This window comes from Sparus aurata, chromosome 20 (genome assembly GCF_900880675.1).
Source record: "Sparus aurata chromosome 20, fSpaAur1.1, whole genome shotgun sequence".
In the NCBI taxonomy this organism is placed as follows: domain Eukaryota; kingdom Metazoa; phylum Chordata; class Actinopteri; order Spariformes; family Sparidae; genus Sparus; species Sparus aurata.
The window spans coordinates 19,875,803-19,890,579 of record NC_044206.1 but is presented as its reverse complement, the minus strand read 5'-3'; the positions used below and the strand labels follow the sequence as shown (position 1 = coordinate 19,890,579).

Below are 14,777 nucleotides of genomic sequence, written 5' to 3'. Positions count from 1 at the left end.
TGATGGGGAGGAGGAGGAGGAGGAGGAGGAGGAAGAGGGAGGGGCAGCTGTGACTCATCCAGGTGGCGATGACAAAGCATTTTCTCTCCTCTCGATACAAAAACTCTTTTTTTTCTCTCCCCCAAAATCAATTAAATTCAGTTCAGTGAAGCCCATGTCGTGACGGATACAAATATTGACATAATCAGACAAAAACACTCCAAATCAGAAAAAAAAAGGGGGGAAGGAGGAAACGTATTGTGGATTTCCAGATTAAGTGACATAATCTCACACGGCGTATGATGCTTCTCCGGTTATGTAACGGTGCTCACACGAGCCCGGCGTCTGGGGAAAGGTGTGTCCACGGCAACGTGTCAATCAAAAAATGCAAACAGCAAAGCCGGAGGAGGGAGGATGGATGGATGGATGGATGGATGGATGACGGGTGGAGGAGTGGCTGCAGCATGACTTTAAAATGCTGCAGCATCCGGTCGTCTCTCCTCCTCTGCCTCCTCCTCCTCCTCTTCTCTACATCTCGTGCATACCGGCTGCTTCCTCCCCCTTCTTCCTCTCAGTCTGCCTGCTGTAGCCCTGCTGTGCGGTCCTCTCTGTCCTCTGTTGTAGCACCAAAGGGAGGAGGAGCCACCGGCACACACACTCTCTCACACACACACACTCTCTCTCACACACACACCGAGCGCACACACACGCATCCTCACACAGACACACACACTCTGACATCTCACATCACATCTCTTCCGCACGCTCACTGTAAGCACCAGCAAGCCAAGCCAAGCCAAGCCAAGCCAGGCCCGTTCGGAGCAGGGGAGCCCAGCAGTCTCGTCGCCCAAAATGGATGTACTGATGAAGGGGTTCTCCATGGCCAAGGAGGGGGTGGTGGCCGCCGCAGAGAAGACCAAAGCCGGCATGGAGGAGGCGGCAGCCAAAACCAAGGAAGGGGTGATGTATGTAGGTACGTATCTGTGTCTGTGGAGGCGAAAACAGGTACGTTTGTAGGATGGGGAGTGGGGGATGCACTCATTTTTTTTAAGGTGGCTGCATCATGTGTCTGAGGTGGGGTCCCATGGGTGTCCATGTCTGGGACACTTGTGTGAAGTAACAGGGACCGAGGAGGAGGAGGAGGAAGAGGAGGGGATGGAGTGAGCACTGGTAGGATACTGCTGCAGGAATGGTGCAGGGCAGAGGGTGGGGGTCTGATGGATGGAGTGAGGAGGGGAGGTGAGATGGAGGTGGAGGTGGAGGTGGAGAAAGTTGTAACTGGGCTGCAGGAAGGACAGGAACTGGTGGAGGACTGTGGGTGGGGAAAAAAAGAATAAAAGAGAAAGAGGAGAAGAGAGGAAGAGCAGTGGATTCTGCAGGATCTCGTGACGTCTGCGGCGCCTCGACCCGTCTTATTTTATTCACATTTAATGGTTTTGTGGACAGACGAGCGGTGATGGACTGAACACAGCGATAAAGTCCCCCAGAGACTTAATTTATCTGCCTTTTATTAAGTCACTGTAAATAATTAATCAGAGAATACATTTGACCCACATTTTAAAGGGCTGCCACTCAGTTTTTTTGAGGTGTGTGCACGGCCATTAAACATAGATTCACAATTAAAGATGCGTTCACGTGAGGGCTGATCATTTCGAATGGCACGAATGTAATCCCTGTTTGAAGCGGCCTCACAGTCGTGCCGTAGTTTCAAGCACTTCGATATTAGCCCGAGCAGCTAATGCGTCACATCTCAAGGTTACCCCGAGTGCCAGGCTTTTAGGCCCGCCTGAGAAGAGAGGGGAGGGGAGGGGAGAGGAGGGAAAAGGAGGGGAGGGGGGATGTAAAAGTAGGAGGGCGGGTGAGGAGTTAGCCGAGTGGAAGTCTTCGTCGTCATCTGCAGTCCGTCCCTTCTTCGGCGCCGTCACACAAGCAGCTCCCAAATTATTTAAAGACGACGATGGAAACGGACGGAGAGTCTGCACCGATGTGCTTGAGAGAGAGTCACGAGGAGGGGGGAGGGGGGGGAGGGGGGTGAGGGAGGTGAGGGAGGTGAGGTGCACCGGGCAAGGATCACTTGAGCACTGCAGCAATTTGCTCTCCCATCAACCCCCCCACTCCACCCTCCACACCCCATCGTCGTGTTGATGTGTGGCGTTGCAGCAGCAGGATTCGCCTGCCAGTGTGTGCTGCTGCTGCTGCTGCTTCTGCTGCTGCTGCGATGACTAACCTCCTTCCTCCCCCCACTGCTCTTAAACCCACCCTCCTCCAACACCACCGCCACCCATCCAAAGATGGAGGGATGCACACAGGAGAGATGGGGGGGGGAGGCAGAGCGAGAAAAGGGAGAGAGAGAGAGGAGGGGAGGGGAGGGGCGTTATGTCAGGAGAAAAAAAAAAAAAGCTTTGAGCTTCTGGTCTCGTGGCTCCTGCACGAACAGATGGAGGGACAGAAAAGAGAGAGTTGACATGCAGCGATGGAGGGATGACGGAGATGGAGGGTGGAGGGGTGAGGTTCAGGTAGAGGAGAGAATGGAGGGAGGGGGGGGAGCGGGGAGAAAGGTAAGAGGATGAAAAAGAAAGTGAGACACCCAGATCATAAGCGGGGGAGGAAGAGAAGAGGGGGGTGTGATCGCTGAAGTGAGGCGAGTCGATGGCGTCCGATAAAACACTGTAGCCGCCTGCAGCAGAGTGCAGACGTCAGCATGTGGACGAGGACACAGTGTCGAGACCTGGACGGAAAAAAAGGAAAATCCCCAGAGTTGCTGAACGAAAAAGCTCCGAAAAAAGCCTTCTGCTGTACAGTTTTATCACCCCAGACTTCTTATTTCATGGGCATTTCATTCACTGGTGGATTGTGTATCAGAAAAATCAGATTTTTCATTACAGAATGAGCCAGAAAATGTTCAAAGCATTAATTTCCTGCTCAGTTTTCAAGAAAAAGGTTCCAATTATCCTCCTAATTATAATCTGTGTAGTTTGTTTCATCATTCTGACGTTGAGTGTGTGTGCAGTGAATGCCTCAGTGCACATTATGTCTCCTACACTGCTGCAAATCCCCCCCCATTGACAGGATTGCTCATTAAATAAGGGGCACGTCTGAGCGTTCATCTCATCAGGCACAAATCCACCCCTGACTAAAAAAAAAAACAAAAGACAAAAAATAAACAGACCAAAGCCATATTATTTTTGCACGTTTAATACATTATTTCATAATAAGGGGAAAGCGTTCACACACTCTAATCCCCGCAATCTTCATTTATCGAGGCGAGCTCTCCATCAGGATTATCATTTATCGTTTGGATTATTGTGGAGGGAAAAAAAATAGCTTCCTTGCTTCCCGGTGTCCTCTGTGCTTCACATGGGATTGCATCTGCCTCTGCTTCTGCACGAGTCTTGTTTTAATAATTAACGTTCAAGGGGAAGTCGAGAAGGTTCACCAGAAGGAGAAGAAGAAGAAGAAGAAGAAGAAGAAGAGGATGCAGACACTCCATATACACTGACCTGAGTGACAGTGACAGACGGGCTCACATATTCACAGTGACACTCGAGGGGCTCCCCCTGTCGACAGGGAGAAAGAAGCTGTGTCATTGCAGTGTGTGTGTGTGTGTGTGTGTGTGTGTGTGTGTGTGTGTGTCGGCCTGTGCTGCAGTGTTGCTCAGTACTCAGGCACGTGGCTCATGTAGCACGGGGAGCGTGCAGAGAGATGGAGGGATGCAGGAGGAAGGAGGAGGACGGGTGGATGGCAGCATCTGTATCTGTGTGCAGGGAGAGTCGGTGTGCACGAGCTCGTGTTGTTCTGCAGATTTACTCGAGCTTTTCCTTCCCCGGGTTCTCTACCTTCCTCCCCGTTTGTTCCCTTTCATCTCTTTCAGCAGATATTTCTCTCTCGTCCCATCCGCCCGCCGCTCTGTCAGATTATATAACCACAATTTAATCTGCTTGGGATCATACTATAATGAGCAAAGTGCTGCTGAGCAGAGGGGGGGGGATACAGAGCGCTGCGGTTCACGAGATGTTTTCCAACAAAAAAAATTATTACCCGAAAAACACAGCTGAGATTTGTAGAGCTCGCTAATATGTCAAGGCTGGAAGGGAAAGATAATGGGAACTGTATCGATCAGCGCAGACAAAAAAAGGGGGGGAAATTCACTTTGAAGCACGAGCTCACCTAAAAAATTAATATTCATCTACTGCATACGCGTGCCCAAGCAGATGGAAAGTTAAAGTTTCATAGTCTGTGAAACATTTCTGGAGCTTTCACAGCAAAACAGCACTGCAGCGTTCTCCTTAACAACTGAAGTAGACGGAGACTTGTTTAAAGAAACACAACCGTACGAAAAGAAATCATAAAAAGTCTGCAGAAGCCAAATTGTTGTGAAAAGACTTTATTCACAACCTCGATGTTGAGGTCGAGCTTGTGCATCCCACTCCACGTTAGTGTTTGCTAGCTTTTAGCTCAGCAGCTGAAGATTTCAGCTTAAAAAAATGCTGTAAATAATGACTTTTCAAATCAATTTGGGATCTCACAGCTTCTGGAGACTTCGATTACAACAAACTTTGGAGCCATTTCGTGTTTCAGTTGTTCAGGAGAATGCTGCAGCGCTGTTTTGCTGGAAGCTCCAGAAATGTTTCATGGACTACGAAACTCCACCTGACGTTCCATCGCCACCGCCACGAGAAGTTCGTGACTGAATCTTCACTTTTTGGTGAACTGTTCCTTTAAAGCAGCAGGGAAACACATCAGGACACTCACATAAGTACAGTGATGCAAATGTTCAGCATTTTAATTTAAAACAAGTTTGCTCTTTTCTAATTACATCATGAACTATATTTTCTAAATTATTCAGTCGTCAGTCAGGTGTGAGGGCCACGGATTGATTGATAGACGAGTAAGAATGAAGAAAATTTCAGGATCACATCCTGAAGGTGCCTCGCTGATTAAAGGACAAAGAATTCATCCATAGAAATGTAAAATAATGAACACTGAGAGAACACTGGTTATGTTCATTGATTTGATTGTAATCTCTGTTTGATTCTCAGGCAGTAAGACAAAGGAGGGTGTTGTGTCATCAGTAAACACAGGTAAGAAAAGTGTGTGTGTGTGTGTGTGTGTGTGTGTGTGTGTGTGTGTGTGTTTCAGACCACAGTGCTTCATCGTTCGCCAAATGTCTGCATGAAACACAAAGCTAAATTTTTTTACCAGTTATCCAGCAGTCAGATGTATTTTCTTGCTCTCTCAGGTGTATATCTGTCCGTCTTGAGAACATTGTGTCCAGAGTGAAAACACTGTCTGAGTCAAGTAGCTGTGTCTCTTACACAGTCGGTGCAGGACCGCTGGCCGTTAATCAGACCACCATATTTGCAGAAACAGCCAGTTAGTCTTCATCCTTGACGTCTTTTATCGTGTCAAACTGAAGATTTCTGTTTTAAAACACTTCCGTTACGAAAGATTTTTCACGCAATGTAAATTTTTTTGCAAATATTCTGGTCAGTATTGTTAACGACATGGTTTTTAATGAGGTAACTGAGAAAGTTCAGGTGATGTCATGTAAGAACTCCTTCATGATGACAAAATTTACGATGAAAGTCAATTTACACTTTCATCAACTTACTCGACTTATCTGTTTCATGCCTGTGTATGAGCATTAGAGATAACTCATTTTCAGTCTGCTACACTTTATAATACTAAGAACAACACTTCAATTAAAGTCAAAGAGGCTCGCCAAAGCATGAAAGTTTAGTTTAGAGTTGGTACATAATAACAGCAATATGAAGATCTTAAATATGCTAAGCTACAACAGAAGCCCTGAGGGACACAGGAAGACTTTTCTTTTTCTGGTTTTCCATTTTCCAAGTCTGATCTGAGTGGTTTTCTCTCCCGTGTTTATGACTTGAGAGTTGATGGGGAACAAAAATGTTGCACCAGGACATTTTTTGCCAGTTCCTGAATTTTTTTTCCTCCATCTGTGAAAAAAAATGAAAAAGAATCTGGAGAAAAACTTTTTTTCTCCAAAATTATTCTGAGGATCTGGGGAAAAAAAATGTTATCAAGTGTTTTCACAGAAGTTAGGGGGCTTTGGAAGAAAAAAAGAAATTATCCTGGCTAAACTTTTTTTCCTACCAGTTCTAAACGCAGAAGAGAAAACACAGACTATGATATTTGAAATATTTATTATTAGCAAATAAATCATAATATTAATCTTACTTAACTGATTTCCACCTTTAGTGCAGTCCTTTAAGTGGTTTGTCCAAGTCGGGCTGCCATATCTATTCTGTCCCCCCATTTCACTGATATAAATACAACAACAAAAGGTATTTAAGAGACAAAAAAACAGAGAAATGTAATACACTGCACATTTTATTGTAAAAAATCCAAATAGTTTGATTGAATTTTGAAACATTTTAGAGCGACAGGAAATTATTTTTCAAAAAATCTGACTCCATGGAAACGGCCCGATGTCACTAACTGTCCTCCGTCTGGGTCTCAGTGGCCAACAGGACCGTGGATCAGACCAACATCGTCGGGGACCAAGTGGTTGCCGGGGCCAACGAAGTGTCACAGGCAGGCGTGGAGGGGGTCGAGAACGTCGCTGCGTCGACCGGATTGATGAACCAGGTCAGTCATCCCGGTAACCATTGGTTACACAGACAGCTGCCACAAGATGGACCCCTCCTCATATATTAAACACAACAGAGAGCTGCAGACACACTTCAGTTTCAAATCTACTGATTGTTTTTTATTATAATTGAGCAATTCAATCCAGATAATCTATAAGATATTTACAATGTGGATCTTATGGGTGACGCAGCAGTCCAAAACCCAAATATATATTCAGTTTATAATCATTTAAAAAAGAGAAAACCAGGAAATATTTAACATTTTTACTTGATGTTAAACTTAAATGTATAGGATCATATGATTATTGATAGTTTTAAAGAGTTTAATAAAGATTTTTGTCATTTTTTCAAAACAGAAACATAAAATTAATAAACAATCTTGATACAGATCCCTCAAATTTGTCCTAGTTCGACATTTCTTATCAATGACTGACCAATATTAACATGCATCTTCAGTAAGCTAACTGACTGATTTATTGGTTTATTATCAGTCACTTCAGCACTAAAACATGAAGAACCACTGTGTATTTGCACTAAAGCTCAAATGTACTGTACAGCTGCATTGTTAAGTTATTAAAGATGTGACCTACACTATTTGATTTGTGACAGCGACGGCTCTCTCTACATTCGCTCTAATGTTTTGAACAATCTTGTCGGACGTTAGACGACCTCACATCTAACTTTTGTGTCTTTCCTGCACGTCTTGTCTTGTGGCAACGCTTCTGTCTCGTGTTGCTGTTGTTCTCAGCTTCTGTCGTTGACGTTGTTTGTGTCTCATCTGTGTTTTTCCTGATAGGAGGAGCCTGTATACGAGGTGCCTGTTGGACAGAGCAGTGTGTGGGGAGATATTTGGGGAGAGAGACAGAGCGGATACTTTGCATGCCTCTGTTTGTTAGCTACGCCTGCATGATTTAATCCAATTAAGCTGCAGTAAATGTGAATTTTCCTGCAGAACCAGTCGCATTGGATTACATTAAATGGCACAAGTGTACCTAATGAACTGGTATCTCAGTGCGTGTTACCTAATAGTCCAGTAAGCGAGCGTTGAGAGGGGAAGAAAGCAAAGAGAAGCTGTTGTGATGCTTTCCAAATTCAAACATTTTCCTCAACCCAATGATACATGTTGGAAATGTACGTTTCTGCAAACCTTTGATAAGCAACAAGTCCAGGAATTTCATAGTAAGAAGCTGGTAACTAATTACCAACTCACATTTACATTTTTTTTTTAAAATTACCAGAATAATAACAACTTGCAACTTAAGTTCCAACTAGTTTCTGTCTTACTTCCCCTCAGCAGGCCACTAAACTAAAGTGAGACAGTTTAACATCCAACTAGTTTCCACCCAACTCCCCATCAGCAGGCCACTAAACTAAAGTGAGACAGTTTAACTTCTAACTAGTTTGTGTCTCACTTCCCCTCAGCAGGCAACAAAACTAAAGTGAGACAATTTAACATCCAACTACTTTTCGTCCAACTTCCCCTCAGCAGGTAACAAAACTAAAGTGAGACACCTTAACTTTCAACTAGTTTCTGTCTAACTTCACCTCAGCAGGCCACTAAACTAAAATGAGATGTCACAGTTTAACATCCAACTAGTTTCCGTCCAACTTCCCCTCAGCAGGCCACTGAACTAGGTCAGACACTTTAACTTCCAACTAGTTTGTGTCTCACTTCCCCTCAGCAGGCCACTAAACTAAAGTGAGACAGTTTAACATCCAACTAGTTTCCACCCAACTCCCCCTCAGCAAGCCACTGAACTAGGTCAGACACTTTAACTTCCAACTAGTTTGTGTCTCACTTCCCCTCAGCAGGCAACAAAACTTAAGTGAGACAATTTAACATCCAACTAGTTTCCGTCCAACTTTCCCTCAGCAGGCCACTAAACTAAAGTGAGATGTCACAGTTTAACTTCCAACTACTTTCCGTCCAACTTCCCCTCAGCAGGCCACTAAGCTAAAGTGAGACAGTTTAACTTTCAACTAGTTTCTGTCCAATTTACCCTCAGCAGGCCACTAAACTAAAGTGAGACAATTTAACATCCAACTAGTTTCCGTCCAACTTCACCTCAGCAGGCCAATAAACTAAAATGAGATGTCACAGTTTAACATCCAACTAGTTTCCGTCCAACTTCCCCTCAGCAGGCCACTGAACTAGGTCAGACACTTTAACTTCCCACTAGTTTGTGTCTCACTTCCCCTCAGCAGGCCACTAAACTAAAGTGAGACAGTTTAACATCCAACTAGTTTCCACCCAACTCCCCCTCAGCAGGCCACTGAACTAGTTCAGACACTTTAACTTCCAACTAGTTTGTGTCTCACTTCCCCTCAGCAGGCAACAAAACTTAAGTGAGACAATTTAACATCCAACTAGTTTCCGTCCAACTTCCCCTTTAGCAGGCCACTAAACTAAAGTGAGATGTCACAGTTTAACTTCCAACTACTTTCCGTCCAACTTCCCCTCAGCAGGCCACTAAGCTAAAGTGAGACAGTTTAACTTTCAACTAGTTTCTGTCCAACTTACCCTCAGCAGGCCACTAAACTAAAGTGAGACAATTTAACATCCAACTAGTTTCCGTCCAACTTCCCCTCAGCAGGCCACTAAACTATAGTTAGATGTCACAGTTTAACTTCCAACTAGTTTCCCTCCAACTTCCCCTCAGAAGGCCACTAACGTGAAGTGATTTGGTGCAGCTTAATAGAATATCATTATCGAAATATATGGAGGTAATTTTCTATACATTTTTTTCTTATTATTGTAGTAATTTTGGGGTAATTTCAACGAAAATTTAAAATCTGTTGTGTCGTAATTACCACCTACTACCATGAAATTTCCATAAAGTGTAAAAGTCAACTTTATATTTCTTGAGGTTCAGTTTTCTACATAATTTTGCGACAGCACTTTGCTGACAATATCAGATCAGGTTTAGGCACAAATAACACTCTGTTAGTGTGAGGAAAATGTGTTTTGGTCACCACAAACACGGCTACAAATTGTCCGGAGGTCACCTTAAAAATATCCAGTGGTTTTCCTCCTAAGAGAAGTTGAAACATGGTCTTGAACTGTGGTCAGTGGCTTGGCAGCTTCCTCGCCGGCAAACCCGGCCATCGTCCTCTCCACCTCCTGATTTCACAGTCAGGTCATAAACATGTAACATCAAAAAAATAATGAAAATTTTTCTAAAAATGTCAATATTGCACGTACAAATGTGAACAAATCTGTGGTTTGCAGACACGTTTGGCTGAATTACTGCCACGTTTGGCAGCCAACAATAAAAGCTTCCATTGAATCAAACTTAATCAAGCACTAATTCACAGTTTCTTCCTCTGAATAGAGCAAACTGATTCCCCCCGACCTCTTAGACGCTCGCTCATTTGTGTGATTAAGGTTGATAATACTAAAAATTCTCCCATTTCTAACCATGTAGCTCCTCCGTGTAGCGTTAAGCGACACTTACGCTCTCAGCCGCATCTCCAGCACGCAAGATAAAGCAGTTAATGTATTCATGGCATGCACTAGGAGCCTCTTAACATGCTGTGATGCTTTAATCTGACTAACAGACCCCCGGGGAACATCTGAAGCATGATGGCAAGAGTCAACTTGACCCGAAAGCATGGTCACTGTAGTCTTAACGCTTTGTTATATCAGAGCTGGAGGAAAGTCAAAGCTAGAAGGAGATTGGTGCTTGAGGCCCTCCACCCTGCCATCACCTCATCCTTTTACCATCTCAGACAAACCTGCTCCACCTGTTTGTGTTTATTTGAGACTGATTTGTTCTTCTCATTTCCTCTGACAGGGCGAATATGGAGGAATGGAACAGGGTGGGGAAGGAGGAGAGGTGAGTAAACAGGTTCCCAGGTAATGGGCAACGCCTTAACTTTCTGACAGGGACCATTGTTCTGAGGAGTGCTTTCACTTTTGATTTTAGCGTACAGTTTGCTGCCTAACCCTTCGGAGGCTTTACATAAGTGAAAGCACCAAAACCTTAACGTAAAAGCATTTTGATAAATATGTCCCATATTTTACTCTGTGTGACATTATTAGATTGTTGATACTGATGCTTTAGTGTGTAAGAAGCCTTTTACCGTTGCTTCTAGGCAAGGTTAAACATCATGTCATAGTAAAACACTGGTTTTTAAAGTGTACTACTTCTACTCTAAATGGTCGGATTACTTCAACCACACAGTAGAAGTACATAGCAGCATAAAATGTACCTCGAAATTGTACTTTCAGGGGAATTCCAGTATTTTTAAACCTGGGCCCAATAGGTACATGTTTTATTTAAAATATTCATAAGAAGCAAAAGGTTTCTATCAGTCCAGTCGATCTGAGTCGATACTGCTGCAATGAAATCCTTTGGGGCAACTGCGACCGTTCGCGTAACTTCTCCTGCTTGTAATTTGGAAATGATTCCTACAGAGAGAGACCTTTTTTCTTAATAATAATATCCTTTTTGTGACAAGAAACACAAGTCTTGTTAAAGGAGACGAGCTCCTTTAAGCATTCAGCCATGAGTTTGAGAATAATTTACTGCTCGCAGTTTCTCAACGTAAACTCCAAACTCATCTCTGTCGTCTTCCTGCAGCAACTCCGCTGTCGAGAATCCAGAAGGAGACCTTTCTGGTCACAAATTGGATCTCACTACTTGACAAAAAAAGGTTTCTTTCTGTAGGGATCGTTTCTGTAATGTCTTGGGATAAAGAACTCAGCCTGCACTTTGAGTGGACGTACCCTCGTCGCTCACAGTTGCCCCAGTAGCTTGCACTGCTTCTGCGGCTAAATGTTTTCTCCAAAAGTATACAGACTTATTAAGGAAGGACTAAAGGACTGGAAAAATGCAAGCCACTTTCTGAAGGTTCATGAAGATAGCCGGGAGCACAATACCCACATGGCAACATGGTCGGAGCTGGAGGTCGTTTTGCAAAGCGGCTGACAATAGATAAGAGAGAGATGGCACTCTGAGGCTGAGAGATAAAATGTTTGCGTAATGCCTTATTTATATTGTATTTTTATCACTTGTTTCTTTCCTTATTTGGTGTGATATTTTTGACTTAAAAGAAATACAATTTTGAATTCATACATCCAGTTTCTGTGTGAGTGTATGAAAATTGATTGTGAAATTGCCTGCAATGCAAGAAGGCACCGGCTAAGATCTTGCCTAGGGCACCAAATTACTCAGGGCCGGCACTGCACCAAATGATTACATTTCAGCCATCTTTGGCAATCTGGAGTACCGATTCCAAAACTTTTGCTAAACACGAATCATTTACACACCGAAACATATCAATATTGGGCCCAGGTTTGAAAATACTGGAGTTTCCCTCTTAGCAGTTTAAATGCACTTGGCTACTTTCCACCACTGACTTGTGTTTCTATCTTTGTTTCCTTCTTTCCTTCCTTCCAGGGGTATTAGTCTTCTTCAGGACCTCCCCTCCCGTGCTCTCCGGCGGCCCCTCGCTCCCCTTGCCTCGCTGTACCAGACTCCAGATGTTCAACATATTTTTTTGTGACTTTACAGAACCAAAATCAACTAAAACAGACTCTTCCGGATGCCGCACCTCAGCTCTTACCTCCCCCTCTGCCTCTTCACACCTCCTCCCCCCAAGCAGCCACCTGTCCTCACCCCTCTTCCTCCTCCTCCTCCTCCTCCTCCTCCTCCCCTCTGACTGTCTGCAGCCTGTAGCTTCTCCTCCACCTGCCCGTCTTACCCTCGCCCCACCCATGTGTGTGTTAGTGTCGTCCTGATATGAACCCTGGTGTTGTTACCGATCCCTCGCCCCCCCTCACCCCTCACGCCTACCAACTTATAGGGAAACCTCACACGCAAACACACACACACGTACACGCAAACAAAACACAGATACACCTTTCATTCGACACATGCATGGAACGCACACATACAGTACATACAGTCAATGCCAGCACGGACGCACACACCGGGCAAACATGTCAAATCTTGGGTGTGTCAAAGCCTCTGCAGTCCACAACAATAACAGTAACTGAGGCAGGGTATGAGAGGGTGTGTGATCTGCTGTCTGTGTGCCTGTGATAGCTTATACGTAGGGTGTGCGTGTGCGTGCATGTGTAGCTGCCGGCGTGTAAAATAAATCTCCAGAGGCTTGTGCAAGGGGGGAAATCGTCTGCATCGAGGACAGATATCATTCTGTTGTGTGTGTGTGGTAGTTAGGTAGCTACGATAGACTGCATGAACAGATGTGTAGAATGACTCGTCTCGTGTCGTAAACCGTAGAGTAGCGGTCGTCCTGTGTGTGTAGCTTCGTGTGGCTTAGCGCGTGTTTTTTCGCCTCGACGTGTAGAGAAAAAAAAAACAGGGTTGTAATTGCAGCATCATTAACCAGGAAGCAATACGCAGCGCTCATTTTTTAAAAAACATTTTTGCAGGAAAATTCAGAAGCCTCTCCCGAAGCGTCGAAGGGGCTCCGTCGTTTGTTGACCTCAGTGGAACTCCCCCCGTTTCTAGACTAACGTTAGCTACCGCTGCTCTCCATTAGCGGAGTTGAGGGAATGTGGCATCCTTCGGGCTGTTGCGACTCGAGTCCGAACGGAAAAAAAATCCACTCCAGCAGCTTTAAAACGACGTAAAACAAATTGTCCACAGGCTTGCATATGCAACTGAGAGAGACGGGGACAGCCTTGTTTTTCGAGTCATGTTACAATCCGCTCACATATGGCCAAGAAAAACTAAGATTAAAACATAAACATGTCTAGAAATTGCAACTTAGAGCCCCTTTAAATAGTTGTGCATTAAGAGACAAAGATATTAGCGAGTTTAACACTCAAGAACTGATAATCAGATTTGATCCACAGAGGAATCTCCCTGCAATTGTGATTGGCTTTTGAACGTTACTTCAAACTCACACCAAGAAGTAAGAGTAAAACTACTCTGCCTCATGTTAAATAACCACTGTTGCCCGACTGTAACGTCTTTGTAAAGTCAGTCTGTTACAAAAAATGATGACTTTAACCCTCAACGAGTGATACAAACAAGCTGACACAGAATATCTATCAGATCAAATTGAAAGCTACTTCAGGGGAAATTAAAGGGGGGAAAAGGGGGGGAAAATAAGCTTTACTCAAGGAGGAAAAATGAGCAGCTGACAATGATCACCTCTTGTTATCGTGTAGTTGCTTTTTCGTCGTTGTGAAACTGGTTTGCATGCCGTCAGGAGCAAGTTATTCAGACTTCTGTGATGAAAAACATCCACTGAGAGCAGAGGGCTCGGGTTTTGTGTGTAGTTCTGTGTACAGCTTGAATTCTGGGATACGTAGTTGTTCGTTAGAGTAGTTTTTATTTTCTCACTGACTCGTCCCAAAGCCCCCGCCCATCAACCGTCTCAGCCAATCAGAGGATCTGCCTCTCCTCTCAGTCGGTGTGATGCCCCCTTCCACTGCTCGTCTGCCCGGCTTCAGCGTGTGTGTCTGTATGCACTGTATGTGTGTGTGTATATATATGTGTGTGTTAACATAGAACCGGTTCAGCCAGCAAATTGTGTGTGTGTGTGTGTGTTTGTGTGTGTATGTGTGTGTGTGTATGTGTATGTATGTGTGTGTATGGAGCAGGTTTGTGTGTTTTTACTTTGAGGCCAATGGAAACTGATGACTGCATGTTGCCTTATCAAGCAATCTGACATTCACACACACACACACATACACACACACACACACACATACACACTACACCACACACCACACTTATACTAACACACACACACACACACAAAACAAGACACGATCACAAATCCCACCTCAAGTACACAAACACGAACACGAGCCGCACACCATGTTTAAGTTGGCATCAAAGCAGACTCGCTGATTTTATAAACAGTACCGGTGAAATTAAAAAGGTTTTGTTGAAATCCAGAAACTGTGTCGAGGTTTCTTTGAAGACGTGGAACGGTGGGAGAACAATAAGACAAAAATGTTATCACTCAGTCAGCGCCAGAGAAACCTCAAGGGGCTAAAATGAGCGGTGGAATATAACTAAGTACATTTTCTCAAGTTCTAAAAGTTAAAATGTTGAGGTAGTTGTACTTTATCTAAACGGTGGAGGTATGCACAGTCCCCTGACATATAATAGCACGGACTTGTGTAGCGATGACATATTTCTGTAGGATAACCCAGAAGTTAGCATCGCTCTTGTTCCCTCAACAAAAAGTCTGTGA

The 14,777-nt window shown here is 44.2% G+C and overlaps 1 protein-coding gene across 2 annotated transcripts; it reads left to right on the top strand.

Moving 5' to 3' along the window:
- Window positions 1-465: 465 nt before the first annotated feature.
- Window positions 466-14,479, top strand: sncgb (synuclein, gamma b (breast cancer-specific protein 1)). 2 transcript variants are annotated; one of them, XM_030400125.1, is made up of 6 exons: window positions 466-952; window positions 5,019-5,060; window positions 6,467-6,594; window positions 7,393-7,410; window positions 10,391-10,432; window positions 11,999-14,479. In XM_030400125.1, exons 1-6 carry the CDS (start codon window positions 832-834, stop codon window positions 12,005-12,007), a joined length of 360 nt encoding a protein of 119 aa, XP_030255985.1. In that variant the 5' UTR covers window positions 466-831; the 3' UTR covers window positions 12,008-14,479. The 2 variants fall into 2 exon arrangements, with proteins under 2 accessions (XP_030255985.1, XP_030255986.1); XM_030400126.1 differs by lacking the exon at window positions 7,393-7,410 and having other exon boundaries at window positions 470-952.
- The last annotated feature ends 298 nt before the right edge of the window (window positions 14,480-14,777 follow it).

Excerpts from the sequence above, each read along its gene's own strand:
- sncgb (XM_030400125.1), top strand. The coding sequence starts at position 832 with ATGGATGTACTGATGAAGGGGTTCTCCATGGCCAAGGAGGGGGTGGTG. Across the intron at positions 953-5,018 it reads GGAAGGGGTGATGTATGTAG|GCAGTAAGACAAAGGAGGGT; the intron begins GTACGTATCTGT and ends TTTGATTCTCAG. Across the intron at positions 5,061-6,466 it reads TGTGTCATCAGTAAACACAG|TGGCCAACAGGACCGTGGAT; the intron begins GTAAGAAAAGTG and ends TCTGGGTCTCAG.